The 26,000-nt window shown below is 40.9% G+C and overlaps 1 protein-coding gene across 10 annotated transcripts in view; it reads left to right on the top strand.

Moving 5' to 3' along the window:
- The window catches only part of brsk2a (BR serine/threonine kinase 2a), a 158,376-nt gene that overhangs the window by 94,084 nt on the left and 38,292 nt on the right, over positions 1-26,000 (top strand). For all 10 annotated transcript variants that reach the window (XM_029434270.1, XM_029434269.1, XM_029434267.1 and 7 more), the window contains 2 exons: positions 15,511-15,596; positions 18,935-19,075. In XM_029434270.1, coding sequence (XP_029290130.1) covers positions 15,511-15,596; positions 18,935-19,075 — 227 coding nt within the window. The remainder of the gene's footprint in view (positions 1-15,510; positions 15,597-18,934; positions 19,076-26,000) is intronic.

Genomic DNA, 26,000 nt, shown 5'->3' with positions numbered 1-26,000 from the left:
GTGTGTGTGTGTGTGTGTGTGTGTGTGTGTGTGTGTGTGTGTGTGTGTGTGTGTGTGCTGAAGACACGCATGAGGACACACACCGATACACATATACAGGCCGTGCACACGCACTTCATAAAAATGTGTGTACATGTGTCATACAGACACACACATAATCATAAGTATGTGCACGAACACATTCTCCATGACACACGTCATCCCTCTACTCTGTCCCTCCCCCGACTGGCCTTGGGAGTCAGGGGTCTGTGGAGACGAGGAGACTGGTTGAATAAATTGTCTGAGAATATCTGGCAGAGAGTCTTTCCTCCACTCACTAAGTTTAACTTTGTATAACTAATGTTGAACTCTATCGTCCACAGCCCCTACAGGGGGGGGGGGGGTGGCGTAGTTCACACCTCTCCTACACTATGTCTCTGACTGTAGGTGTGTGCGCTCATGTATGTTTGTGGGAGCAAGCGGAGGGAATGTAAATGTGCAAGGCACGAAAAAAACAAAAAACTTTCAGGGGGCGCGGGGTTTCGTTGGGGGAATATATATATATATATATATATATTATTTTTTTTTTTCAACGGTGCGCGATCTACCCGCACTACACTCGGCCTTTTGGCCACCCCTGCCCTACATGCAGTGACACTACAGACCAAAAAGACATTGAAATGTCTTAGTTAATGAATTCGTCTATGAACTTTATGTCAGTTTGTTATCAGGGAATGAGCCTTCACTACTTCAAAGAGCAAGTATTCTTTTCTACTTCTAAGAAGAAAACCTAACAATGTAGTTAATTGAATAGTGATACGAGTCTCCCGTCTGTGGGTTGTGGCTGCTCGTCATGTTTCAAATGATGAGAGAGAAACAGACAGAAAGAGAATACACAGTATGTGCACACACGACAGTATGTCATCGGCACTGAGGCCAAACAGAATGGAGCGTGGCGATCCGATACAAGGAGAAGCCCAGAACCAACACTGCATGTGTGAGCTGTGTGTTTCTCTATGGAATTGTTAATGTTTCTGAAACTCAGCCAGCTCCCCCCCTCTCGCTCGCTCGCTCGCTCGCTCGCTGCCATGTCTCTATGCCGTGGGGCTGTGGGCTTGAGAGAGAGAGAGGGCAAAAGAGAGGGCAAAAGAGAGCAAGGCTCAGGAGAGAGGGATGGACATGCTGTGAGAAACACGGCTGATACAAGATAACATAACAGGTACACCACGCCTGCACTCATATTTCCTGTCAAGAGGGAATTTTGCTCTTGAACTATTAACATTCAAACATATGGTATAGCCAAGTTGTTCGTTGTAAACAAGATATGATGAGTAACATAAATTCTCTTTTGCACACTTCCACAAAAAGGTGATTGCAGGCTCTCGAGAATAGAATATAGAAATAAACATTATTCAACTCTATAATTGCTGGTGTCATGAGAATTCTAGGAAATAAAACCTGAGATATGTAGATATTGGTACTTGATACTAGTACTGATGCAATACCAGCATTTTGGAGCTAGTACCAAAACAATCATTCTCACTTTTGACAATGTGTTTTAACAAAACCTTTTTTTTCCATTGGAAATTAAAAGAAGCCAACATGTTACATTTCTAAATTAAAGCATTAGAGCAGCCACACTCTACCACAATTTGCCTTTTTAAAATAACCATTTCATCAATTAAAAGATTACAAATCTGACCAGTATCATTTATCGTTTGCAATGCTCATTTACTGTAGTTATTTTCATGAAGTGCTTAGGCCTATATGATTGTGTCTTTCCCTTGCACTTGTGTGACTTTCATTGCATGGTTAAAGCACACACTATTTCTTCTTGGCCTGAGGAGAATAGTACAGTTCCCCTGTGCATTGGAAAACCACAAGTCTGTTATTGCAACACTTCCGAACACCCGCTGTTAAACTGATGGTCATATTGATGACATGGTAGAAGAAAAATGCAGCAGAATCTCGCCACTGCAGTCAACTGTGAACTGACAAGCTTCCCCTGAGAGCAGGGGCTTTTCTGTACCATATTTCATACCATATTACCTATCATTATGCTGAGTGGAGCAACTTCACTAATCCGCAGTTTAGTCTCGGGGTGAGTGAAATTGTTGCTAGCCGCTAGCACTAACAACTAGCAGAGGGAGAAGGGTATCTTTAGCATGCAGCAGTTGGTAGTTGCTGTTGGTGCCTTCTCTGTTTCTCCCTCTGAGCCAGTGAGCTGATGACGGCTGCTTCTGCTGCTGTTGGGATAAGGACAACTAATTAGCCAGAGTGACTCTCTCTCCTCCTGAAGCAGCACAACTTCAAAGTCACTCTACTGTCCCCAAGCCCAGTGAGAGAAAGGAAGAGAGTGAGAGGAGGGATGGAGTGCAGGATGAAGGGAGAGGAGGGAAGTGTGTGTGTGTGTGTGTGTGTGTGTGTGTGTGTGTGTGTGTGTGTGTGTGTGTGTGTGTGTGTGTGTGTGTGTGTGTGTGTGTGTGTGTGTGTGTGTGTGTGTGTGTGTGTGTGTGTGTGTGTGTAGGGTTAAAAAGGGATGGTGAACGTGAAGTTGGAGCACTTTGGATGGATGTCTTGTAAAGTACATATCGCTACATAGCTACACTAGTTTTTGATGGGTTTTTAGCGCGGTGGGGTTACTTGTGGTTTGCTGACTCCGTCCTTGATGTCAGTCATAACATTTCATATGAGAAAAATGTGTGTGCGAGAGAGAGAAAGAGAGTTTGGAGATGGAGAAGCCAGCAGTATAATTGCTCCCTGAAGCAAATAATTGAAGTGCTAAGGACACCGTGTATAAGCGCTGAGAATAACCAGGCAGCGCCACAGCCAAACGGCTGCATTACCGAAGATGGCCTTGATTATGAGGATCGATACTACTTTCTCAATAAATAACAACATCAGTACTGTTTGAATGTGATTTTCTGGCCATAAATAGGGAACATTTGCCTTTAGTAAGGAATTAAAGCAATTCAACCATGTGATTTGTGTAATCTGCACAGTCTTTACATCTGTATCTGTAGTCTAAATAACAAAACATGAAGGAAAGTTCCAATCCCGAATGGTATCCACATTTTAAAAGCATCTAAAATAACAATTTAGGACTAAAAAGGCAGAGAAAAGCAAGGTATCGAGGTTGAGTACACCAACCGACAGGGATTGTGGTGGGTGGGTGAGGAGCAGAATGCCACGGCCACAGATGAATCATATAAGGTCTAATCTTGTTATCCCGACACCTTCGCTGACAGCACTGTAGCTTACTTTCTCCGCCATCTCTACTCTTCCCCTCCTAATGATTATAGATTGGTCATTCTCTCCCATCTCTGTTGTGCCGCGAGTGGGTTGGATATAGAGATGCCTTCAACACGCACACGTTTAACTCGATGTCGAGTGAATACGTGTTTGTGTCAGTCTTTATGTGCATGTGCATGTGCATGTGCATGTGCATGTGCCTGTGCCGCTGCAGAGACAATAGACACCCCTTAAAATAAATGGGTTTCATATGTTGTGCCACTTGTACGTTGATCCATCAGCTTTATGTGGTGCAGAGCCAGAAGCAAGGGCTTAGCACACAGTTTGAACTTAACAGGCTGAATGCACAGAAATAATTACCAACTCTCTTTCTCTGCTGTACGTTTGCTGCTTCTTTCACGCATTTCCACCTGTTGATGTATATTGGCAATCAAATGTTCTGTTCAAAAAAAGTATTGTTTAATTTTTCCATTTTGGTTCTATCAAATGGAGTAACTTTTTACATTAGTTAAGGAGGTTATGTTTTCGGTTAGTTTTTTTGTCCGCAAGATTATGGAAAAACTACTTGCCTGATTTTCATGAAACTTGGTGGAAAGGTGTAGCGTGTGCCAAGCGTGTCCGAATCACAGGGCGGATACATTCATTATTTTCCACTTTCATTACCATTGCGAGAAGGCCTTGGCGGTCTGCGCTCTCCGAGTGCCCTTTTAGTTTAAATATCGATCATGGCTACATTACAGAACAAAACTATGACACAAGCATCACTGGGAATATACTGTATTGACTGTTTTATACAGTACTGACCAAACATTCTCCCTGAAAAAAGGTGCATTACCAATCTGTCACTTTTCCTATTGTCACACAGTGTTTTTTCTGTCCATGTCTTTTCCCCTCATAGCATTCTGTAGGAACCTAAATAATAATATAGATTTCCCCGGACCTGTAAGGCCTTACAAAGCTCTTTGTCTGTTATCAGTCAATATGAAGGTTGCTCAGCATTCTACATCCTATTTTGCTTCTCAATCACCACTCCCAAATCAATGTATATCCACTTTTTCCCAGTCTTTATTGAGTGTTGATGAGGCGGTGCTGAAACGGAAATGGGGAATAGATTTTACCTACAGGGCACAAGATGTTTGGGGATTTTGAAGAAAAGCCAGCTTTCAGCCATACCTGTGTCCCATTATGTTTCATGCTAAATACCATCGACTGAAGAGACCAAACATTGAGATTTACACCGTTCTGCCTGATAGTTTGGGATCTAACACATCCTGGAGAGGGACGTGTAAAAATGTTAATGCTGCTGCTCACTGTGGTGACGAAGCTAATCAAACACACACAGAGTTGTTTAACTGATTTTACCTCTCTCATATGTCTTATCGAGATAAAACAGAGATGGAGTGCAGACAAAATAATGAAATGGAGGATAGGAGAACACAAGATGTAGCGGGATTCCCCATTGAGCTCAACATGAGACAGACAGATGTCTAAACCGATAGCATTTGTTTCTCCTCTTCAAAGGCAGAAGCTGCTGCATTGTCAGATAAATGGCAAAGCTTTGTTTGCTTTTTTTTATTTGGTGTTGCTTTTGGTGTTTCACTTTTCCATTTGTGAGCGAAGGCCACATTTTTATCCAGTTCTTGTACCCATAAGTGGTATGGTTCTTTCATGAAAAGATCAGCAAAGTTCCCTTTCAGAGTTTAGTTTCCTTTTTTATGTCTGATAATTTCTTTGTTTTGCACTGGGATTTCCTTCCTCTTCATATCACCTGTGGACCCACTTAAGTGTATTTTGGGGGTGTTTCTTCTCAGCTACTGGGTATTATAATATTTTATCTGTCTTGTTGTAGTAGGGACTGGTTATTGAATAGGTACATCATGTTCCCTTGAGAGGAAAACCGTCATTTGTTTTCATATCATGTTGCTTCCAATTAAAGACACAAACTCCCACTGCCTGTGATTTTGTGTGTGTGTGTGTGTGTGTGTGTGTGTGTGTGTGTGTGTGTGTGTGTGTGTGTGTGTGTGTGTGTGTGTGTGTGTGTGTGTGTGTGTGTGTGTGGTTGCTCAATCAACAAAGACACACATGCACACACACACACATGCACACACACACACACAAGTCCCCTTAAGGTTCTGTCTGTCCTCCCGCTGCTGGACTTGGTCTGTAGTACTCTCACATCACACAGGCAGGGTTGTGGGGTGAATCACAGCTTGTGGACAAGCATGCAACAAAGCACACTGCCAACAATGCTACTTACTGACCCACTTGCACTTGAATGTACTCAGCCCCAAACTGAAGGCGTTTAGTGCTTATGTGCTAAGCAGAAATCCGATAACCATGCACAAATAGTAACAGTCATTTATCAAAGGCATGCATTGCATACACTGATCTCAAAGTGGAATTTACAGATACCAGAGTAAATGGGTACAACATGTACCCCACAGTATGTTTTTATTGTAATAAAGTAAGGAGTACTTAGAGGATATAATGATGTCATTGCATATGTCTTGCCATTCCGTTCCATGGCAACTGTATAATAGTGGTTATAATTAATTAGAGTGTCACTTCACTACCACTAATGGGCAAATACTAATACTACTAGTAATGATTTTCTGGTTGAAATGCAATATGCGGCCATATTTGACTCAAACCTCTTGATCAATCCTAAACCTAAACTAAACTATAACTCTTTTGAAAGCCTTGTTCTTACGCTCTCAAACCCAACATGGAAAAAAATAAAGCCAATTTTATTTGTTACTGTGTATCGCCCTCCTGGTCCGTATTCTGAATTTCTATCTGAATTCTCAGAATTTTTATCAAGTTTAGTCCTTAAAACAGATAAAGTAATTATTGTAGGTGACTTTAATATTCATGTGGATGTTGATAGTGACAGCCTTAATAATGCATTTATCTCAATATTAGATTCAATTGGGTTCAGTCAGAATGTACATGAACCAACTCACTGTTTAAACCACACTCTGGACCTTGTTCTGGGATATGGTGTTGAAATTGAAAGTTTTTCAGTGTGTCCACATAATCCTCTTTTATCAGACCATTTTTTATAACTTTTGAAGTCCTGTACTGGACTACAAGCCAGTAGGCAAAATATCCTACGCTCGATGTCTAGCTGATAGTGCTGTGACTAAATTTAAGGAAGTGTTTCCATCGGCACTTAATTCAATACCAGGACTCAATATCAATATAATGGAGGACTCCAATGTTAATTTTAGTCCCTCCCAAATTAATCATCTTGTTGATAGCTCTGCAGCCTCACTGCGAATGACACTCGACTCTGTCGCTCCTCTTAAGAAGAAGATCATAAAACAGAAAAAGAAAGCTCCATGGCTTAATTTACAAATCTTGTTTAGTCTGGTTAGATCATCTTAAAACGTATAAGAAGGCTCTCCGTAATGCCAGAGCAGCTTATTACTCTTCCTTAATAGAAGAAAATAAGAACAACCCCAGGTTTCTGTATCTGTACTTGGATCGATTCTATTCACCTTATATATGCTTCCTTTGGGCAATATTATAAGGAACCACTCTATGAACTTTCATTGTTATGCGGAAGATACCCAATTATATCTATCAATTAAACCAGACAAAACCAATCAATTGGCTAAACTTCAAGCATGCCTTAAGGACATTAAAAATTGGATGTCTAGCAACTTTTTGATGTTAAACACAGACAAAACTGAAGTTATTATACTTGGCCCTAAACGCCTCCGAAACGCATTTTCTAATGACATAGAAGCTCTGGATGGCATTAACTTGGCCTCCAGCACCACCGTAAGGAATCTTGGCGTCATCTTTGATCGGGTCTGTCTTTTAACTCCCACATAAAACAAATCTCAAGGGCTGCCTTCTTTCATCTACGTAACATTGCAAAGATAAGACACATCCTGTCTCAAAATGATGCAGAAAAACTAGTCCATACATTTGTCACTTCAAGGCAGGATTACTGCAACTCATTGTTATCAGGTTGTCCCAAAAAGTCACTTAAGACTCTTCAGTTGATCCAAAATGCAGCGGCACGTGTATCGACAAGAACTAGGAAAAAGGATCATATTACTCCTGTATTAGCTGCTCTGCACTGGCTCCCGGTAAAATACAGAATAGAATTCAAAATCCTTCTCCTGACTTACAAAGCAATTAATGGTCAGGCTCCAGCATATCTTAAAGATCTCATAGTACCTTATAAACCAACTAGAGCAGTGCGCTCCCAGACTGCAGGGTTACTTGTGGTTCCTAGAGTCTCTAAGAGTACAATGGGAGCCAGAGCCTTCAGCTATCAAGCTCCTCTCCAGTGGAACCAGCTTCCAGTTTGTGTTCGAGAGGCAGACACACTCTCCACATTTAAGAGCAGGCTAAAGACTTTCCTTTTTGATAAAGCTTATAGTTAGGGCTGGCTCAGGTTTGCCTTGGATCAGCCCCTAGTTATGCTGCTATAGGCTTAGACTGCCGGGGGACACCTCCCTGCTCTCTCCTCCCCTCCCTCTCCCCTCTTCTCCTTCTCTATCTGTATGCCTTTATGTAAATGTATGTTACTAACACAGCATCCGGGGCATCATCCCAGGAGTTTCTGTGTCTCATGTGGCAGGTTGCCACTGATAAAGTTTACGTCAGGATCAGGTATTGTGGTTGCGCCTGCTGCCCTGGTCCTGCTGGACACCGGGAAGCCTTTTTGACATTTTTCAGGATTCATCCATGCTTTCTCTTTTTTTTCAACACAACATCATTTCTGTCAAATGTTGTATTTGTACTATGTTGTTTATCCTGTACATACGACATCTATTGCACGTCTGTCTGTCCTGGGAGAGGGATCCCTCCTCAGTTGCTCTCCCTGAGGTTTCTTCCATTTTTCCCCCTTTAATCATGGGGTTTCTTTTAGGAAGTTTTTCCTTGTGCGATGCGAGGGTCTAAGGACAGAGGGTGTCGTATCCTGTACAGTCTGTAAAGCACACTGAGACAAATGTATAATTTGTGATATTGGGCTTTATACATAAATTTGATTTGATTTGAAACAAAAACAAAAACAGTTGTACTTTGTAAATGGTTAGGCCGAAACATGTACTTGTATAACTAGAGTTACATCCATGTAACTCCCCTGTATTCGACACGTTTCTTGAAAAAAAGCTGTCAACGAGCTTCGATAAGGCCTAAACATTACGCACAGGCTTCATTCATTTGTGAACCAAGGATACATGAACCACTTTTAGCTGTTGTAAATAAACAGGGAAATTACCTCCGACTTGGCAGTGTTAATTCGTTTGGGACAGATCCTGATGTATATTTGGGCTTTTTTGGTCAATGTGTTGAGCATCTAAAGCAAGACACTTTTAACTTCATCAGCTCCTTCTTCTACATCCCTGTGGAGGTTGTTTGCGGATGACACTGTTGTACTAACATGCTCTCTCTCCCCTTTCTTTTCTCACTAACTCACCTAACTGTACTTGTCCACAAAGCATAAACACAAGCATGTATATACATACAGGCGTTGTATACTTTTGCACATATGGTTTGTCATTATTGGGTATATTAGTATGCATACCCGGTACCTTAGGAGCACAAGAATGTGCCTTTTACGTGTCAAAGAGTTGGTGTAACACCCAATTAACAAGTGCGGAAGCTAAAATAATTCTCTGAGCTATTTTGAACTTATTTACAAAGTTTCAAGCTAATTTGGGTTCTTTCAGTTGACCAGTCTTACCTACTGACCTGTTGTCTGTCCAGTATTGACTCCTCTGCCTGGCTAACTATTGACCAGACTCATGTGTCAATGAAGAGGCCATGTATTCATATGTGGAAATAATGAATTGAGTGAGTGAAACACTGTTAGCTAATCAGTGCTTTCCGCCTGAATTATTGCACTAAATAGTCTTCATTACTCACTTTCTTTGTTTAAGTTTCTTTCACATAACTTTACATTTACTAAAACTAGCACCAGTGTTGTAGTTCACTTAGTTTGCTTGTTTTGTATTTTACAGTCAGGTCACCTTTCTTTTTTCTGAGCAATCAATTGTCCACTATTTTGGTGTTTTCCTTCATATGAATAATCTTTTTACATGCCAACAATTAATGCTTAACAAAGTTTTTCACAATTAATTTGACATTTTCTTTCAATGAGTCAAATAGGCTGCAAACATTTAATCACCCAAATTTACATCATGGGTATTTTTAATCTAAGGTTGGCAGCAAAAAAAGGAACTTTTAGCAAGATAAGGCAGCAGATGGCATTTAACGAAAATTTCTCCAGTGTCCTTAGAGGATCCAATTTCATCTTCCTCTGCTGCACTTTGGAAACAATTCCATCTACCACAAATGTAAATATAGGCGACTATAGGTTATTAGATTGACACTTTTATAACTGATGTACTGTAGATGACCTTCAGATCTAATCATTATATACAGTTCTGCACTCTCTCTTTAGTCTGTGAAAACCAGTTCATTAATCTACATTTCACATCTCCACACAATCCAAGGTCACCTTACCAATCCTCTCGTTTGAAATATCTCTCGCTTAGGGAGTGAGTGACGGAATGGACGAATTGACGATAAGACACTACAGACGGCCGATACAAAAACATGGCTGCCACAGGGATCCGCTGTAACTGCCCCTAACTGATAAATCTCTCATCCTGCTTATGGCCTTTGCACAAGCACGGCCATTCGCAAACTGTAATACACACAAACACACACCTTTTACCCTCTCCTCAGCCCGTCCCACTCCATCCCACCTATCAGCCCATGCAGTATGTTTGAGGAGATCCCTGATTATACCCTTTGACCCCAGGGTGTGGGGGACCTCTGCCATTAGACTCCATCATGACCAAGGTTATCCAGGGACATGTCTGTTACTGTGAAATGATGTGGCCTGCCACTGGTCTAAGTGGCAGCCTGATGGATCTGTCAGCAGCACAGGCACACATCATAGACATTATTAGAGAGATAGACTGATAGAAACAAAGAATAAATGATAGAATCGGAGATAAGGAGGAGGAGGAGAATTGGTCTTGGGTTGGAAGGGGTAATGAGGAAGATTTGAAAGGGTGGGAGATGGATAAAGGATAAGGACTAGCGAGCTCGCAGAGACTATGTCCACATCGATTTACATGTCTCTGGCATTGATCAAAATCCCCCGTGTAGGGAATTTACCTCCTCTTCACAAAGGATGACTGATACAGTGATTATCAGAAAAAACCTGCTCCGCTGACTGTCTGTCCATTTGTGTTTGTGTGCACGCACACGCGTTTGTCCGTTTGTGAGGTCCACAGAGTGGAAGGAAAAGCGATAAACAGAAAAGGATGAAAGTAAGAGATTCAGTTCAGCGACTTTGACTGGAATAGAATCATACAAATATGATTTTATTTTGTATTTGTTTTGCCCTCAGTAGCGAGTACCTAATGCGCACGCTACCTCACCAAACACTGGTAAATCCATCGCCACAATCCATCTCTGTCAATTTCGAAACCAATTTTGGATAAGCAGGTTCTCCCAGGAACACATGTTAATATTATCTTGAAAGAGTTGGCAATGACTTGCACACCAAGAAGGGGAAGAGCACATGTGTGTTTCTGTGTGTATGTTTGCCCTTGAAACGGATGTCCTTCCCTCCTGCTTAGAAAGACTGACATACAGAGCTCTACAACCACTAAACGCCTTCCCATTTACATGCATGTGTAAGCACGTACACAGAGATACGCACACATGCATACACACCAGCTTGGCTACCCTCTGTTCCTGGCAGAAAACACAGATTCTGCCCTACTGGCTCACTGACCGACATATGGATGGATGGAGGTGGCTCATGGCTTGCCGTGATCCATGGCGTGTGTGTACAGTGTGTGTGCATCATGCGTTAATGTGTCCACATGTCACAAGTATGAATGGACGACGAGCTGACTGGCTTTGTCTGTGAGCCAGGAGCCAAGCTGTGCTGTCTCCTCCCCTTCTGCTCACTGACAGTTGGACCCACGTCTCCTTAACTCCACGGCCATTACCCCATCCATACCTTACTTCTCCTTCACCCATATGTCACATGATATGATATGATTTCTCTACTACACCCTTTTTGCTAAAGACAATACAACAATAGAAAGTAGAACACAGAAATAAAACCCAGAAAGCAAAATTTAGAGTTTAGACCACGATATACAGTATGTTAACTACTATGTTGAGGAAGATAAAGATGATATGTATGCCGGGTTGTATAAGAGTAACTTTAGGAAATAGGTCATATTTGAAACAGTAATATCATAAATGGTGAGTAGTCAAAGTTTGTGAAATAAAGCTGAAATAAAGGATTTCAATGGTTTGCGATCCTATCAATATTGTTTATGAAGGGTTGCAGAAAATGTACTCACCTAAGGACAAGTTAAAGAATGATAAATGGTATGAAGAAAGCGTTTGTCCACAGAATCACTAACAAATCATCTTCTGTTGGAAATGTAATTTAGTAACCATAAAAAACGGTGAGTCATAAAAGCATATTTCTGGAATTCATACTTTAAAATGTTGTGATTGACTGGATGAAAAGCTTTTGAAAGATCTAGCAGTCTGATAAAAATAAATTCATCGTCAGATGTTTTGTCCTTCAGGTGAAGCTAAGCTATGTAGGTGGAATGTTCTATCATTTCCTTGATTGTAATGTGCTTTAGCTCCTCACACCGCCACCTCGTCGCCATACCTGTTACCAGTTTACTCTCTGTGGGCTGTTTTGTGCACGCCTCTGTTAAAAAGGTTATCCTTTCCCTGTGTTGTGTTAATTAGCAACAAAAGAGGCTGCAAGACTCAGGGGGACGTGAGCTGGCACTGCCACTGTGCCCTCTTTCTGTCTGTCTCCTCTGCATTTCTCTTTTAGTCTTCTCCATTGCAGAGAATTACATGGCTTATGTTTCATCCCTCTCACATTCACTCATCCTTTCCTCTATATTTCTTTTGTTTTTCGATCCATTCAACAGCTCTTGCATGCGCTGCAGCTCCCACGTTAGCATAGTCACCCATGTTTTTTTTATCTGACACACATGGCTGCCCTGTTGACTTTGATCCTCAGATCTCAGTATCAAGGGACCATTCAGTCGCTCGCCTGGGGGAAGTGACAGAAATGTCTGTGTTTTCCTTCTGCGTGCATGAGAGAGACAGAGGGAAAGGTGGGAGAAAAAGAGCGAGGTGCAATAAGTGTAGAGTTAGAGATGACAGAGCCTGTGATCCAATATTTTCCCCTGTGAGATTTTGAGGTGGTTTCTCTGTTTGGTTGCTCTGTGACATGTGTGACATGAATCTAATCTCTTTGCTTCTTTGTTGTTGCCTATCCTTCTGTGATCCTCCGTCCTCTATCACTGGACTCTTAGCCACAGTGATGAAACTATTGATGTCGCTAGTCATTTGTTTGCTCGTCCATTCTTCCATTCAGATCCAGGGCTGTAATTTAAAGAATCAATAGTGAACTGACGGAACTATGCTAAACTAGCTCTCATCATTTGAATTGAAAGTGACATTTGTGAGCACCAGTGACGGCTTTGCATAATTTGTCCATGTAGCTCCAGTCTTCCCAGTCTCCCTCTCAAGCATAGTTTCCCTTTTCTACTATAAAATACCATCGTAGAAGCCATGTTAGTTGTAGTTTTCACCTTAACAGAAATCAACACTGCAGTCCCACATATTTTAGACAAATTATGTCACTGTCAAATAGCTCATTTGGATTAGTGTCAGTCCTCGCATCTCGAGGTTTTTTTTTTTCTACTTTTTCTTCCTCTTGTAACCCTGTGTGGTTTTTGAAATAATATAGCAAATTGGCAATATGTTGAACACAAGAAAGATGAAACAAGAAGAGGTGTGTGTGTGTGTGTGTGTGTGTGTGTGTGGGTGTGGGTGTGGGTGAAAGGTGTCCAAGCGCCTGTTAATAAAGGCTTAATGAAGTGCCATGGAGATATGGAGAGAGCTGTCCACACTCACAGATGTGAAACTTAATGAGAGAGTGTGGAGCCATGTACAGGAGCCAGGAAAGAGAATGACCACCTGGTATTTATGATAGCATGAAGTTATGGAGGTGTTCAATATGTGTGGATGTTTGCTCACTCCTTCGATAAGGAGAGAGGAGTTAGTCACTGTGTGTGAAGAAATGCTGTTGTTGTTGTTCTACCTGTAAATGCATTTAAGATAATTTCTTTTGACTGATAATTGTAAGCGATTTAATGAAACTGTTGTACTGTACAATGCTAGAAAAGAGAAAGGGATGCTCCACAGATTTACATTAGTGTGTTAATCAACAGCTAATCTTGCAATAAGCAGGCAGTTGTACAGTTAAGTCTTCACATTAAGCCTCATTTCTCTTATTTCAATTAAGTAAAAGGAGGCGCTTAGAGGAAGCTTAGGAAGCCAGCTGCTGGCTCTGTAGCGTTTCGACAGCTCATCTCTCCATGAGTCCTGGGTAGCATTAGTCTCTCTGCAGGGAATCCTGCTGCCAGCTAGCTCACTAGCCACCATGGGCTCATTCTTAACAACGCACCTTAGCCTCAGGTGAGAAAGTGGCATGGTGTACTGCGCTGATAGCGCTCATTAGTCTCTGGATTAGTCCTGATTAGCCTAGCCGTTACTCCCACTGATAGCCTACTCCATGCTAATGCTAATTACGCATTTACCACTTTACCCTTTCTATACAAGCTGTGTGCCTAGCGTTATTAGCTTTATATTCTCCCATGACTTTTTCTTGGCTGCAGCTTCAACACATGTTGCACTGAACTACATTTTCTCTCTTCAGTGACTGAATGTAAGCTCATTCAGCAGGACTTTATCGTACTCTTAATAAAGAGTGGAGATGCTGCTACTTCTAGCAGAAAATATTCATCAAAAGTGTGTCAAGATATGGTACAATACCTGAGCTGACAGTAATCACTAATACAGGCTGTTCTGAAATGAAAAACTATTTGAGAGCATAATTAAGGGGGAGGAACTTGATTTTACGCCCAGTCAAGCATACAGCTTCATGGGAGTTCAACAAAAATGAGTTAGCTGGCAGATCAGAGCTTTGACTTCATTCCACATGAGTGTTCATAAAGTTAAGCCACAATGAGTGTGACATTAAAGCAGCGTGAAGGCTGTCACAGGCAAGGGACAAAGTGAAATTGACTTTGATGAGATTGAGATGAGGCAGAGGAGCCTTTATATCGCACTGTCCTTTCATCTCCATCATTGTCAGACAAAGCTAGACACGGAGGGTGGATGAGAGGATGGACAAGAAAGGTGGAGGAGAAGGATGAGCAGATAACCACAAGCGGAGCACGAGAGCAGCACAGGGGGCTGAAGATTAGCAGTGGCTTCTGCCGAAATAGGTTCCATGCTGATTTTCAGTGGCAGCTGTGCATGCTGACTACAACTCTCCGGAGATGCTGACACAAATCCAAACTGATCTGCTCGATTGTGGTGAAATTCAGCTCTCACCAGTCTCAGTGTCAAACTTGTGTGGACTCAGCCATCTGTTTTCTTCTGGACATGCATCCTGTTTATATGTAGACCCTACAGCCACTGTCTCAGACTGACTGCAGGAAAAAAGCCTCTTCTTGACGACGTTGATGTCCCTGAGTGGACATTTTGACCCCAATTCAAGCGCAGGATGGTTCTCTTAGTGGACAGAAATGTTAAAATGTGGAATGTCTTACTCAGGTAACTCTGGTTATTCTATTTCATGCTGATTTATGTTTTTCTGAAACAAACCACCAGCCTATGAAATGTGATTTCAAAGTATTCAGCGAGGCTTGTTTTATACGAGAGGAGAGGACACAATTTTTGTAAGATAAGACAAACGCAACCTGTTTTCCTTCAGTTTTTGAAGAGAACTACATTTTCCACCTGAAATAGCCTGTGCTTACTGCCCTGGATGCCAACCAGAGTGTGGTCGAAGCTTATCTCTGTCCTTGCTTCCAGTAGAAAGTGCAAGTCAGCTCCTTTCAGTGGTTTACTTATTCCCTTTAAGCTCTTACGCTGGTTGTGTCAAGTGTTATTACAGATTGCTGCCTCTCAGATTTGTCTCTCTAACAGTGACCTTCAGGTGACCTCAAAAAAACGATTGGCAAGAACTCATCACAGGCTATTTTAGGGTCAGTCAGTTTGTCTCCCTGGTACTTCAGTTTTGGCAGCAGTAAGAGGAAAGCTGCAGTGTAAGAGGGCAGATTAGGACAATTGGTCCTATAGTGCTTTAAGGAACTGTGTTGATGTTACACTAATAAAATCTCTTTTTTCCCCCTTTCCCTTCCTCCCTTTTCCCCTACCTATCTCTTTATACAGGTGGAGCGAGAAATAGCTATTCTGAAGCTCATAGAACACCCGCATGTTTTAAAGCTTCATGATGTCTACGAAAATAAAAAATACTTGTAAGTATCACCAGCAGTTTGTGTTCCAGTTTGGATTCATGCTAACTAATACTAAATCATAAATATACTGCACACACTAAATGATCGTTTGTATGAAAACATTTTGTAGCCCACAAATATTGTCAGCTGCTGTTTTGGATTCCGTAACAGTCTTTAAAATGCCTCGTTTTGTTGGCCTGTGTAGCAGTTCTCATTGGTGTATTATTATTGGAGGGCGACAATTATAGCCTTTGAGGGGCAGATGCTTCGTTGGTATTGGCTTGAAGCATTTAATTTAGTCGTCTGTTCGGGGATTGCTAATAGGGAGCGGAAGTCTCCGTAATGTAAACACCATGACATGCTTATCAGAGACAACACCAATGCATTAAGGAACATTAGCCATGGAGAGTGGCAGCTGCATTAGCCTGCTGCAGCGGCCGCACACGCAGGCACACACATAAATCTATAAGCAAACTTTAACAGTGGTGAGTGACAAGCCCATCAGTAGCTTATGGTAGCCCTCTTGATCTAGAGTACAGAGGACTGTTTGTCAACTAAACTCAATTAGTTCTCATCTTGAGCTTACATTATAAATGGGATTTGACATGCAGCACTGTTCATGTCATCCTTTAAGATGATAGGAATAGCAGAATGTTGTGATTCATCATATAATTGGATTATTTAAATCACATTTTGTGCCTATTGCTTCATCACTTTTGACAGTTGGTCACTAGTAGTGTCACAGAAGACAAATTGCTTACATTTGAATCACCCATGATTCAAGTACACGCTGCGCTTTATATGTGATTTTGAAATAAATATTTTTTAGATTCTTACTCGGATATCTCCACTTGAAAGCCAATAAATGATAGACACACAGTGTGTTTTTAACTAGAAGTCCTAGAGCTCTTAAGATTTATTAAGCTGCTGGCACACATCCCACCGCAAGCTCTTTAAAATGGTGTGATGTGTGTGTACAAGAGGTGAGGGAGACGTGGAAGGAGTTTGATACATAGCCCACCAATATTTTATTTATGGATATTTGATTGCACGAAATGAATGAGTGATCACATCACGATGTTGATATAAATTATGCTTTTGAGAATGAGAAATGGGCACGGAAAAATGTTTGATAGTCTAAGACCATAAGGCATATAAGTTCACTTGATTTGTTGGAATGAATAAGCTGTTTTATTTCCAATTTTTGCTGTAGTGTTAAAAAGGTAACAAAATGATGAATTGTAACACATACAAGACAAGTTCTTTACAAGACCTATTTGTATTTGCTTAGCTTCCATTGGGAAACAGTGAGGTCAATGTCCCACATTCACTGCATCCTTGCAAAATGTATTGATGTTTTTTTATTACGGTATTAACAGTGAATGAATCATTAAAAACTGTGCAGGCAATGCAAGGGCAAAGTATATAGAAGTTAAGTTTAAATGCTACGCCAGTGATTTAGTATTGCATGGTTGGGGTACTTTTGAGAAACGGATTAAAAAAGGATAAGTTCAAATATATGCAGCATATGCTGAGATATCCTGACCTGAGTATGGGTCAAGCTCTAAACGTACTGGATCCTACAATTCCCATAATGCAATTTATTTGTTAGCATCTCTTTATTAGACCATCCAAGCCTGACAAAAGCCTGCTAAATTCAAACTCCACACCCCTGCTTTTTAAATCAGGCTCTGATTTGTAGTCTCTAAGTTGATTAGATCTGGTGACATAACTAACCCATCCAGAGCCACAGAAAATATGGAAAGTATTTTGTTGGTGGTGGAGTAGTAGTACCAGAGGTGGGACCATGTCATTGTTTTGCAAGTCACAAGAAAGCCTCTGGTCAAGACTGACAATTCACATTTTATTTATCATATGTTTTCATTTTGAGGGAAGATATCAAGTATTTTCAAGTCAAAAAGCTCAAGTCCAAGTGAAGTCACGAGTCATTGGTATTAAAGTTCAAGTCGGGTTGCAAGACTTTTTTGATTTTGTCAAGTTGAATCAAAAGTCATCAAATTTGTGACTCGAGTGGTGAAAAGTAAACTGATCGTGACAAGTTAAATCAGAGAGTGCCCCTTTAATGTTACGCCAATATGCTAAATAACAGAACAAACTAAAGTTATAGTGGAATAGCATTTAAATCATGGTCATGAGTTATTTCTGAATGCAATTCAAATATGTCCATATTTTTGTAAACATATTAATGTGTGCTCACCTGGTTTAGTCTGGTGGTTATACATGCCAAAACTATCAAGGTTTTGGCATAGCCAGCTGTAGCGTTGTTTAGAGAGCACAGGCTCTGTGGACGAGTACAGTTTGCAACACTATAGTGTAATCAATAAAACTGAAGCGTTGCATGTAGACACACATATCCACAGCAGGGGGAGAGAGAGATGAGAGAGAGTATTTCACAGCCTGTCTGAGTTTCAATTTGTCCTAGTGAAGATAGAGGGAGTTTCAGCACAGGATATACGAGCAGGCCAGTGCGGAGCAGGGGCAGGGCACCGCTGGCTTTCAGTCCACAGATGCAGCTTTAGGTCTGGGCCAGCGGTGAGAGATTAATCTCCCTGTCCCCTTGGAGCCCCAGAGCAGACTGTCTCCCCCACAAGCCAAGCCACACAGGCTCGAAGGCCACCTGGAGAATGGCAGTACGAAATGTGATGGCAGGGAAAATTGTATATAGATGCATGTTTAGAGAAGGTAAAATAAGAAAGATCATGTGTAAGTACTGCATGTGTATAACAAGGAACCTTTTTCCCAATACATCTCTTCTTCACTTTAGTCGCCTACACTTGATTAACCAAGTGCTAAGACAAAGACTGTCACAGAAGCTTACGGCCTTAGCAAAATTCACAAGCCTCTACATTCCCTCATGTGTAAGAGCTTGTCACACAACCTTTCAATCTTTGTGTAGTGTAATGCAACTTTATCATCCCTCTGATGCCTCCCATTGGATGTTAAAGTGTCTAATATATTAGAACCCTTCACATATATTGTAATACATTGTTGGCATGCTTCACTTTCTGACTTTGGGGACAGCTAACGGATGACAAAATGAAAAATAAACTGTCAACACGATATGACTTTAGATCAGATCATTGATCCTGGGTGTTTTGTTTGTGTATAACTGCTGTAAGGGAACTATTTCCCCCCATATTGCTCTAGACACCTGGGGTCAGGAGCTTTCTCTGGTTATTTAGGGCCCTTTTAGAGGGCTCTGTGGAGTACGCAGGTCGTTCCTGTCCCTACATGTGAAATCTTTATTGTCTATGTGTGAGGTTTTTTTCTGCTGTTCTTCTCCTTGTTTTATTTGTATTTCTTGAACTGAATGTGTCATGTCTCTCTCTTTCTCTCAGGTACCTCGTGCTAGAACATGTGTCTGGTGGGGAGCTGTTTGACTACTTGGTGAAGAAGGGCAGGTTAACACCTAAAGAGGCCAGGAAATTCTTCAGACAGATCATGTCTGCCCTGGATTTTTGCCACAGTCATTCAATATGGTAAGTGAAATCATCCGCATGCAAAAAGACCACGAGCTGCTACTGTGGAAATGTTCTGGTAGAAGCACTGAATCAAGCAATCCCACCTATCTCTTATTAATGTTATTCATAAATGTACTTTTTTATCACATGTGGGAAACACATTTTTACATAAATCATGAGAGAGGGAAGATAACATTTAAGTTTTAAACAGTATGTTAAGGTCTATGAATTTTAAAAGTAAATGCATTATTGTACACGTATATCTGTGTAGTACAATAAATTAGACTATGGACCATGGACACCAGTGAACACCACACGTTTCACATAAATATTATAAATATAAGGTATTTGGGATTAAAACCACAACAAACACGTTCCCTATTTGCATAAATCCATCACATACATTTAAATAAACAAAACAACCAATAAACAAACATACCCAGGAGGTGTAACAAAGTCAATTTGGTTGTCATACAACATTGAACAAATAATGAGCTTCCAAATAATGAATTATAAAAAGATACAATCTAAATTTAAATCAGTTTATTCATAGCTTTGGAGAGTTGTTTAGTTTTCAAACCAATGATTTAATATGGAGATTACAGAACTGAGAAAACTTGATATTGCTTGTTAAGAACATGTTTATTTGAACATCTAGCTTAAACCGGATGGTTGACACATGTCAAATAAAAATAATCAAATGCACTGATATGTGTCACCTCATATGAGAATATACCAGACTATATTGTATATTGTTTGCTGTGGGGTAGTAACACAGATGGTCTACTTCTTTTCCACATAAAGTGCTCAGGTATCATTTATAGAACTGAGCAGAAGTGATTTTATTTTAGTACACAGTACATTTTCTTTACTGCTCTCTGCTCAGACTTGAGTCATTGTATTTGTTGAATTTTGCTTCCAGGTTGTTACTAATGTGATGCCTTGTGTTTGGCTTCAGGGGATAATTTAACTGTTTACCAGCTCATAGACTAGAGGCAATCGGTGTACTTTAGAAGTCAAACATGTCAGCGGGGACTGATTTAGGACGCTCATTTGTTTGTTTGTTTGTCTGCGTGTGAACAGCCAAGAGATTGGACAGCACAGGTCACATAACTGTTATTACGGGTTATTCTAATATTTCTGCTTTTGTATTTGTATTTTTATTTTCCTTTATGGCTATACCTGTTACATTTGATAATATAACATTTTATTCTATGAATCTTATTTTATTTATTTTATATATGCATTTCCTAATCAGTCTCTTATCATTTTCCCTAACCAATCCACTGGCATATTTAGAGTGTGTGTAAAATGTGTCTGGTAAAGTAAAGACCAGGTCAAGGGTGTTACGTTACTTGCATTATTTAGAAAACATGGTTATTACGCAGCACAGTATTAGCTGCTACAATATTCACAAGCAGGGGCCTCAGATCACAACCATTAAGATATCACCATAAAACCCTGCCACCGCCATGGCCGGCCATGACCAGAGAGGGTTTAATGTTGTGGCACTACGATTGCTATGTGATTGTGATGATCATTTATGTGACTCCATCATAACTTTTGTGACAAGGCTATTGCGGCTGAAAGCGCTAGAGAGAGAGAGAGAGAGAGAGAGAGAGAGAGAGAGAGAGAGAGAGAGAGAGAGAGAGAGAGAGAGAGAGAGAGAGAGAGAGAGAGAGAGAGAGAGAGAGAGAGCGAGAGAGAGAGAATTTCTGTGTTGTTAGCGACCATCAGGCGTAATGATGATAGGCTATAAGTACAGGCTTTCTGCAGGGAGGCAGGCAGACAGACAGACTGTCATCTGGGGAAACTCTCCTAAGAATGTCAATAAACACAGCCACAAACAGCCACAAGGGCATTGGCGGCTATTGATAGAAGAATGGACGCGCAGAGGATGGAGGATGACAAATAGGCTAACATGAACTACATGCTGTAAAATGATTACAATAGATTGAAAAAGATGATGTAGAGTTGTGCATTTCAATCCACCTCCATTCTATAGGTGTTGGGTGCATCTAGGGAAACAGCTGGTGGAAACTTTGAGTCCAGTGAAATTACACCAAGGCAGAAGATGAGTGCGCTACAAGATGCCATAATTAAATGAGTGTCAGTCAAACCTCAAACGAAAACAATGTAGAAAACGTGATGGAAATATTGCATTTACGTTTGTTTCATGCATTAATTTGAGTAAGGTTATAGTCTCCTCATTGGTCCTCACCTGCCGCTATTTTGTTGTGTCTTGATTGGCACGGAAGCTTGAGTGTACCGCATCGTTTAGTGGCTAAATCTGCAGTTTGTCCCATATTATGTTGTCACATTTTCATCCACCACAGCCAAGTGTAAAACAATTCAAGCAATCTTTTAACTTTCAATCTGGAGTTTCCACTTTGTTATTTTAGTGCGCAAATTGAAAATGCAGACAAAAACAAGTGGATTAAAACAGACTTAGTGAAAGGGAGTGAGACAGTGGCGCACAGTCAGAGGTAGCTTTCATTTCAGAGAGAGAGAGAGAGAGAGAGAGAGAGAGAGAGAGAGAGAGAGAGAGAGAGAGAGAGAGAGAGAGAGAGAGAGAGAGAGAGAGAGAGAGAGAGAGAGAGAGAGAGAGAGAGACAGAGACAGAGACAGAGACAGAGAGACAGAGAGAGAGAGACAGAGACAGACAGTAGGACAGAGAGACAGAGACAGAGAGGCATTTCTAATCTGCACAGTTTGTATACTTGAAAGTTTCTTGAATGGCTTCCCGCTGATGATGAAGGGGAAACCAAGCCGGTGAAAAACACTTGTGGTATAATATTCCTGATAACCTGGTGTAGAGGACTAAATGCCCGGGAGATAAGTCTGCATAATGTTGCACAGGCAATTAAAAGGAAAGCATTTGCCTAATTGTCATGGAATGATTAGGTACGGTTGACTTTCTGTAATTTGATATGCCGTGTATTTTTGCACAGTATAGTTTATAGAAGAGGCAATTCAATACATTGTGTCTGCTGCTATATAATAATACATACTGTGGGAGCTGTTCTACACAAGTACTGCCAAATTAGTTTACTGACTATCTCGGGATGATGAGATAATTTTATTCTGTGAACCATCAAACAGGTTGTTGATGGATTGCATTTTTAATTCTTAGAGAAGAAAAAAATAAACAGGAGTCAACTGTTGTACCACTGGAAAAAACAAAACTGTCCTACCTAAGGGAATGAAAGTAAGAAGTCTTTTATCAGTCTGTGCAAATAACTGAGTGTTAGAAGAAAAGATTAGGCCAATTAAGAGAAAGCATCTGGGACTGACATTAAGGGCATGCACATACATAGATTATCGCAGCTCGTTTGTAGTAACATTCACTTGCAGATGTATCTCTCCCTTCCTGATTTGCTTTGCCTCTCTCAAATCCCCCCAATAACACTCGTAGAAAAAGTTCCCTTGTAAATGTATCATGAGAGGAGGATTATTTGGGAGTGTTGCTGCACCCACTCGCCCTCCTCCCAACCTCTATTAGGGGCAAACAGACAGACAGACGCAGCCCTTCTCACCCCCCTTCCATTCCCACTAATGAGATCCCAGCATCCCCTTAATAAAAAAGCATTTCTGCAATCATTTCTTCCATTTCTACTTGTATGCGCAGGGGACCTACACAGGCCATTAGAAGTGCTCTTTTTCTCCATCGTGATTCACCGTGAAAAGGGGGGTAAACACATGCTCCTCAACCTTCTTTTTCTGCACACCTCCCATTTGCACTTCTTCTCATTGCCTCATGCTTCCGCCCTCCGCCCACGTCCTATCCCCAAATATCTCTCTTGAGCCAGATGGATGTAAGCGTGGATATGAATGAAAGAGCGTAGAGGGCTGTTTGTGACTCAGTGTTTCCGCTCCCTGATTCAGAAAGTGCTCTGATTTAGGCAGAGTTTTCTTGTTGCGTGGAGGAAAAGAAAGGGACAAAGTGAAGCACATGGGGATAGCTGACAAGGGAGATGAGGCAAAGATAGGTAAGAGTGGAATTTAACAAAAAAGGCATGGGAAAGGAATCGTCTGGAAGAGATATTTATAATGAATGCAGCAGAGGCAGTGAGAGAAAATCTTCATTGTATGTTTATATAGATCCAGTGTCAATCTATTCTCCTCTCTACTCCTCACTAAGACATGTCTTGTGCTTGGATTTTATAAGTTAAGTCTGCTAATAGGAGATCGGCAATGCATGACTCACATACAGAGATAGACTGATTGACAGATCACAACTCGCATAATGATATAATATTTTATTGATCCATGTGGACGCTTCTCTTTCAATCTCTCTGCAGGGATGTCCTCGGTCAGGGTCAGCTACAGAACAGCTCTTATTAAGCTGGATTCCTTTCTCAAGGTCACAATAACAAAGTGGATGCCTGAAATATGTAGTATATTATTGCAGATAATTCCCATGTTTACCTGAGAGGGAATCCCCACAACAGCTTGGGCTGCATCTCGTCTGTTTTGACATCCACATCTGCTACACTCTCCAGAGTAGTTGATGTGGCTGTCTGCCATTACTGCAAACAGCCAACAGAGACACAGATTGATTGAGAAGAGTACAGTGTATTTACTTTGAACACTTCTCAAGCTGCTTGTGTGCTTTTTACCCTGCTTTTGAACCTTATTAACAGATGAGAGGTTATTGTTGAATGGCATTTGTCATTATCTATGCTTTAGGCTACCTTTATTACAATTGATCTTACCACAGAAATCACTGTATGCCCTGATTTTCAGTAATAAACCTAATGCACAATGTTTCTATTCTCATGTGAGCAATGGAGGTATATTGTATTGATTCTTTCAGTGATTCTGAAGCCACAGTGAGACTACACTCTGGATAGGAGGTCAAGTGAGCCGGGGTTGACACATACACACCCTTGTATCACTCCCCAGTTATTTTGCCCAACACACCATTGTGTCATATGCTGTACAAACAGAGATTTCCTTCAACTACTTTTGCACATGAGCAAACACTTCCAAACCATCCATATAAAAAGAAGCACCATTTCAGCCTGATGACAACCCGTGCTGTCCTCTCTCTCACCTCTTTTCTGTTTGCTGAGTAATGACTTTGGTCTTTCCTCTTGTGACCCATTTAACAACCCTGTCCGTGTGTTCAATAGAAAGCGAGTGTGTGTGGGTTAGAGATAAAGACTATCTGTCACATTAAGTGACTCCAAGCATCCCACCAAGTAAGGCAGTGATTGCTTGGGCACCTTGGAAGTGAACCCTGTCCCTAAAGCTCAAAGCTTCATCATATATTGCTCACACAAACACACAGTAACACATCTTCTCATCCCTGACACTGATTATCACTGCCACCTACATGTGCACCAACAAACACCTGGTCCAGAAGTCACATTAAACCCACGCAGTGACCTAATCATGCACACCATCCAAATCCACTTTTCTCTCTAACTTTGTGTCTCCCACACTCTCCTTCCGTCATTAGCTACTTTACACCTCTCTTCCAGAGGCTTAGAGAGCCACATGCATCCGTCTATAGCATCACTTGCTTATAGCTTCACAGATCTTTGTTGTTACCATGTCATTTCTAATTACATGTTGGAACAGCGATATATGTTGTGATTCATTATATATTTTCTTTAAACTTAGAGGGGACATATTATCCTCATTTTCAGGTTCATACTTGTATTTTGGGTTTTTTCTTGAACATGTTTACATGCTTTAATGTTCCAAAAATACTTTATATTTGCCATACTGTCATTGCATTCACCCTCTGTCTGAAACGCGTCATCGGTTGTGAGGCACTCTGGATACACATATGTATATGCGCAAGTACTGAAAAAGTGAGTTTTTCATAATATGTCCCCTTTAAAAAAATCAGATGGAAATTGGTGTTTTTGAATAATTGACTAATCCAGGTCTTTTATCACATTCATCCGCTTGTAAATTCAACATTGCAAGACAAACAAAAATGTTAAATTACATCAGTAGATACAGTGAAGCAGAAATGAAAGCTACCTCTGACTGTGCGCCACTGTCTTACTCCCTTTCACTAAGTCTGTTTTAATCCACTTGTTTTTGTCTGCATTTTCAATTTGCGCACTAAAATAACAAAGTGGAAACGCCAGATTGAAAGTTAAAAGATTGCTTGAATTGTTTTACACTTGGCTGTGGTGGATGAAAATGTGACAACATAATATGGGACAAACTGCAGATTTAGCCACTAAACGATGCGGTACACTCAAGCTTCCGTGCCAATCAAGACACAACAAAATAGCGGCAGGTGAGGACCAATGAGGAGACTATAACCTTACTCAAATTAATGCATGAAACAAACGTAAATGCAATATTTCCATCACGTTTTCTACATTGATTTTCGTTTGAGGTTTGACTGACACTCATTTAATTATGGCATCTTGTAGCGCACTCATCTTCTGCCTTGGTGTAATTTCACTGGACTCAAAGTTTCCACCAGCTGTTTCCGTAGATGCACCCAACACCTATAGAATGGAGGTGGATTGAAATGCACAACTCTACATCATCTTTTTCAATCTATTGTACCGTAATTTCCGGACTATAAACCGCAACTTTTTCCCCATTTTTCGACCCTGCGGCTTATATAACGGTGCGGCTTATCTATGGATTTTTACAGCTAACGGCCACTAGGGGAATTCCTAAATCTATGGATTTTACAGGGTTACAGTCCACCGGATGCCGGGAAAGAGCGCGCAAAAGTAGCGAGTGGTACGAGAGACAGACAGACATTACGAGAGCGAGACAGTTTGTGAGACACCCTCATTATGGAAAAAAAACGTAGAAATGCATATATATTTATTTCGAGGAGTCTTATTTTGTTAAATATGCTTTTATGTTGATACTCCTGAAACTGCTTTCTGGGGGTTTGCGCCACTTTTTCGGGAGACGGAAAGAAGGATACGCTGAAGAGAGGGGTGCATGTCCAAAA

This window comes from Cottoperca gobio, chromosome 6 (genome assembly GCF_900634415.1).
Source record: "Cottoperca gobio chromosome 6, fCotGob3.1, whole genome shotgun sequence".
Classification (NCBI taxonomy): domain Eukaryota; kingdom Metazoa; phylum Chordata; class Actinopteri; order Perciformes; family Bovichtidae; genus Cottoperca; species Cottoperca gobio.
The sequence above is the reverse complement of the archived record's forward strand: the minus strand, read 5'-3'. Positions and strand labels throughout refer to the sequence as shown.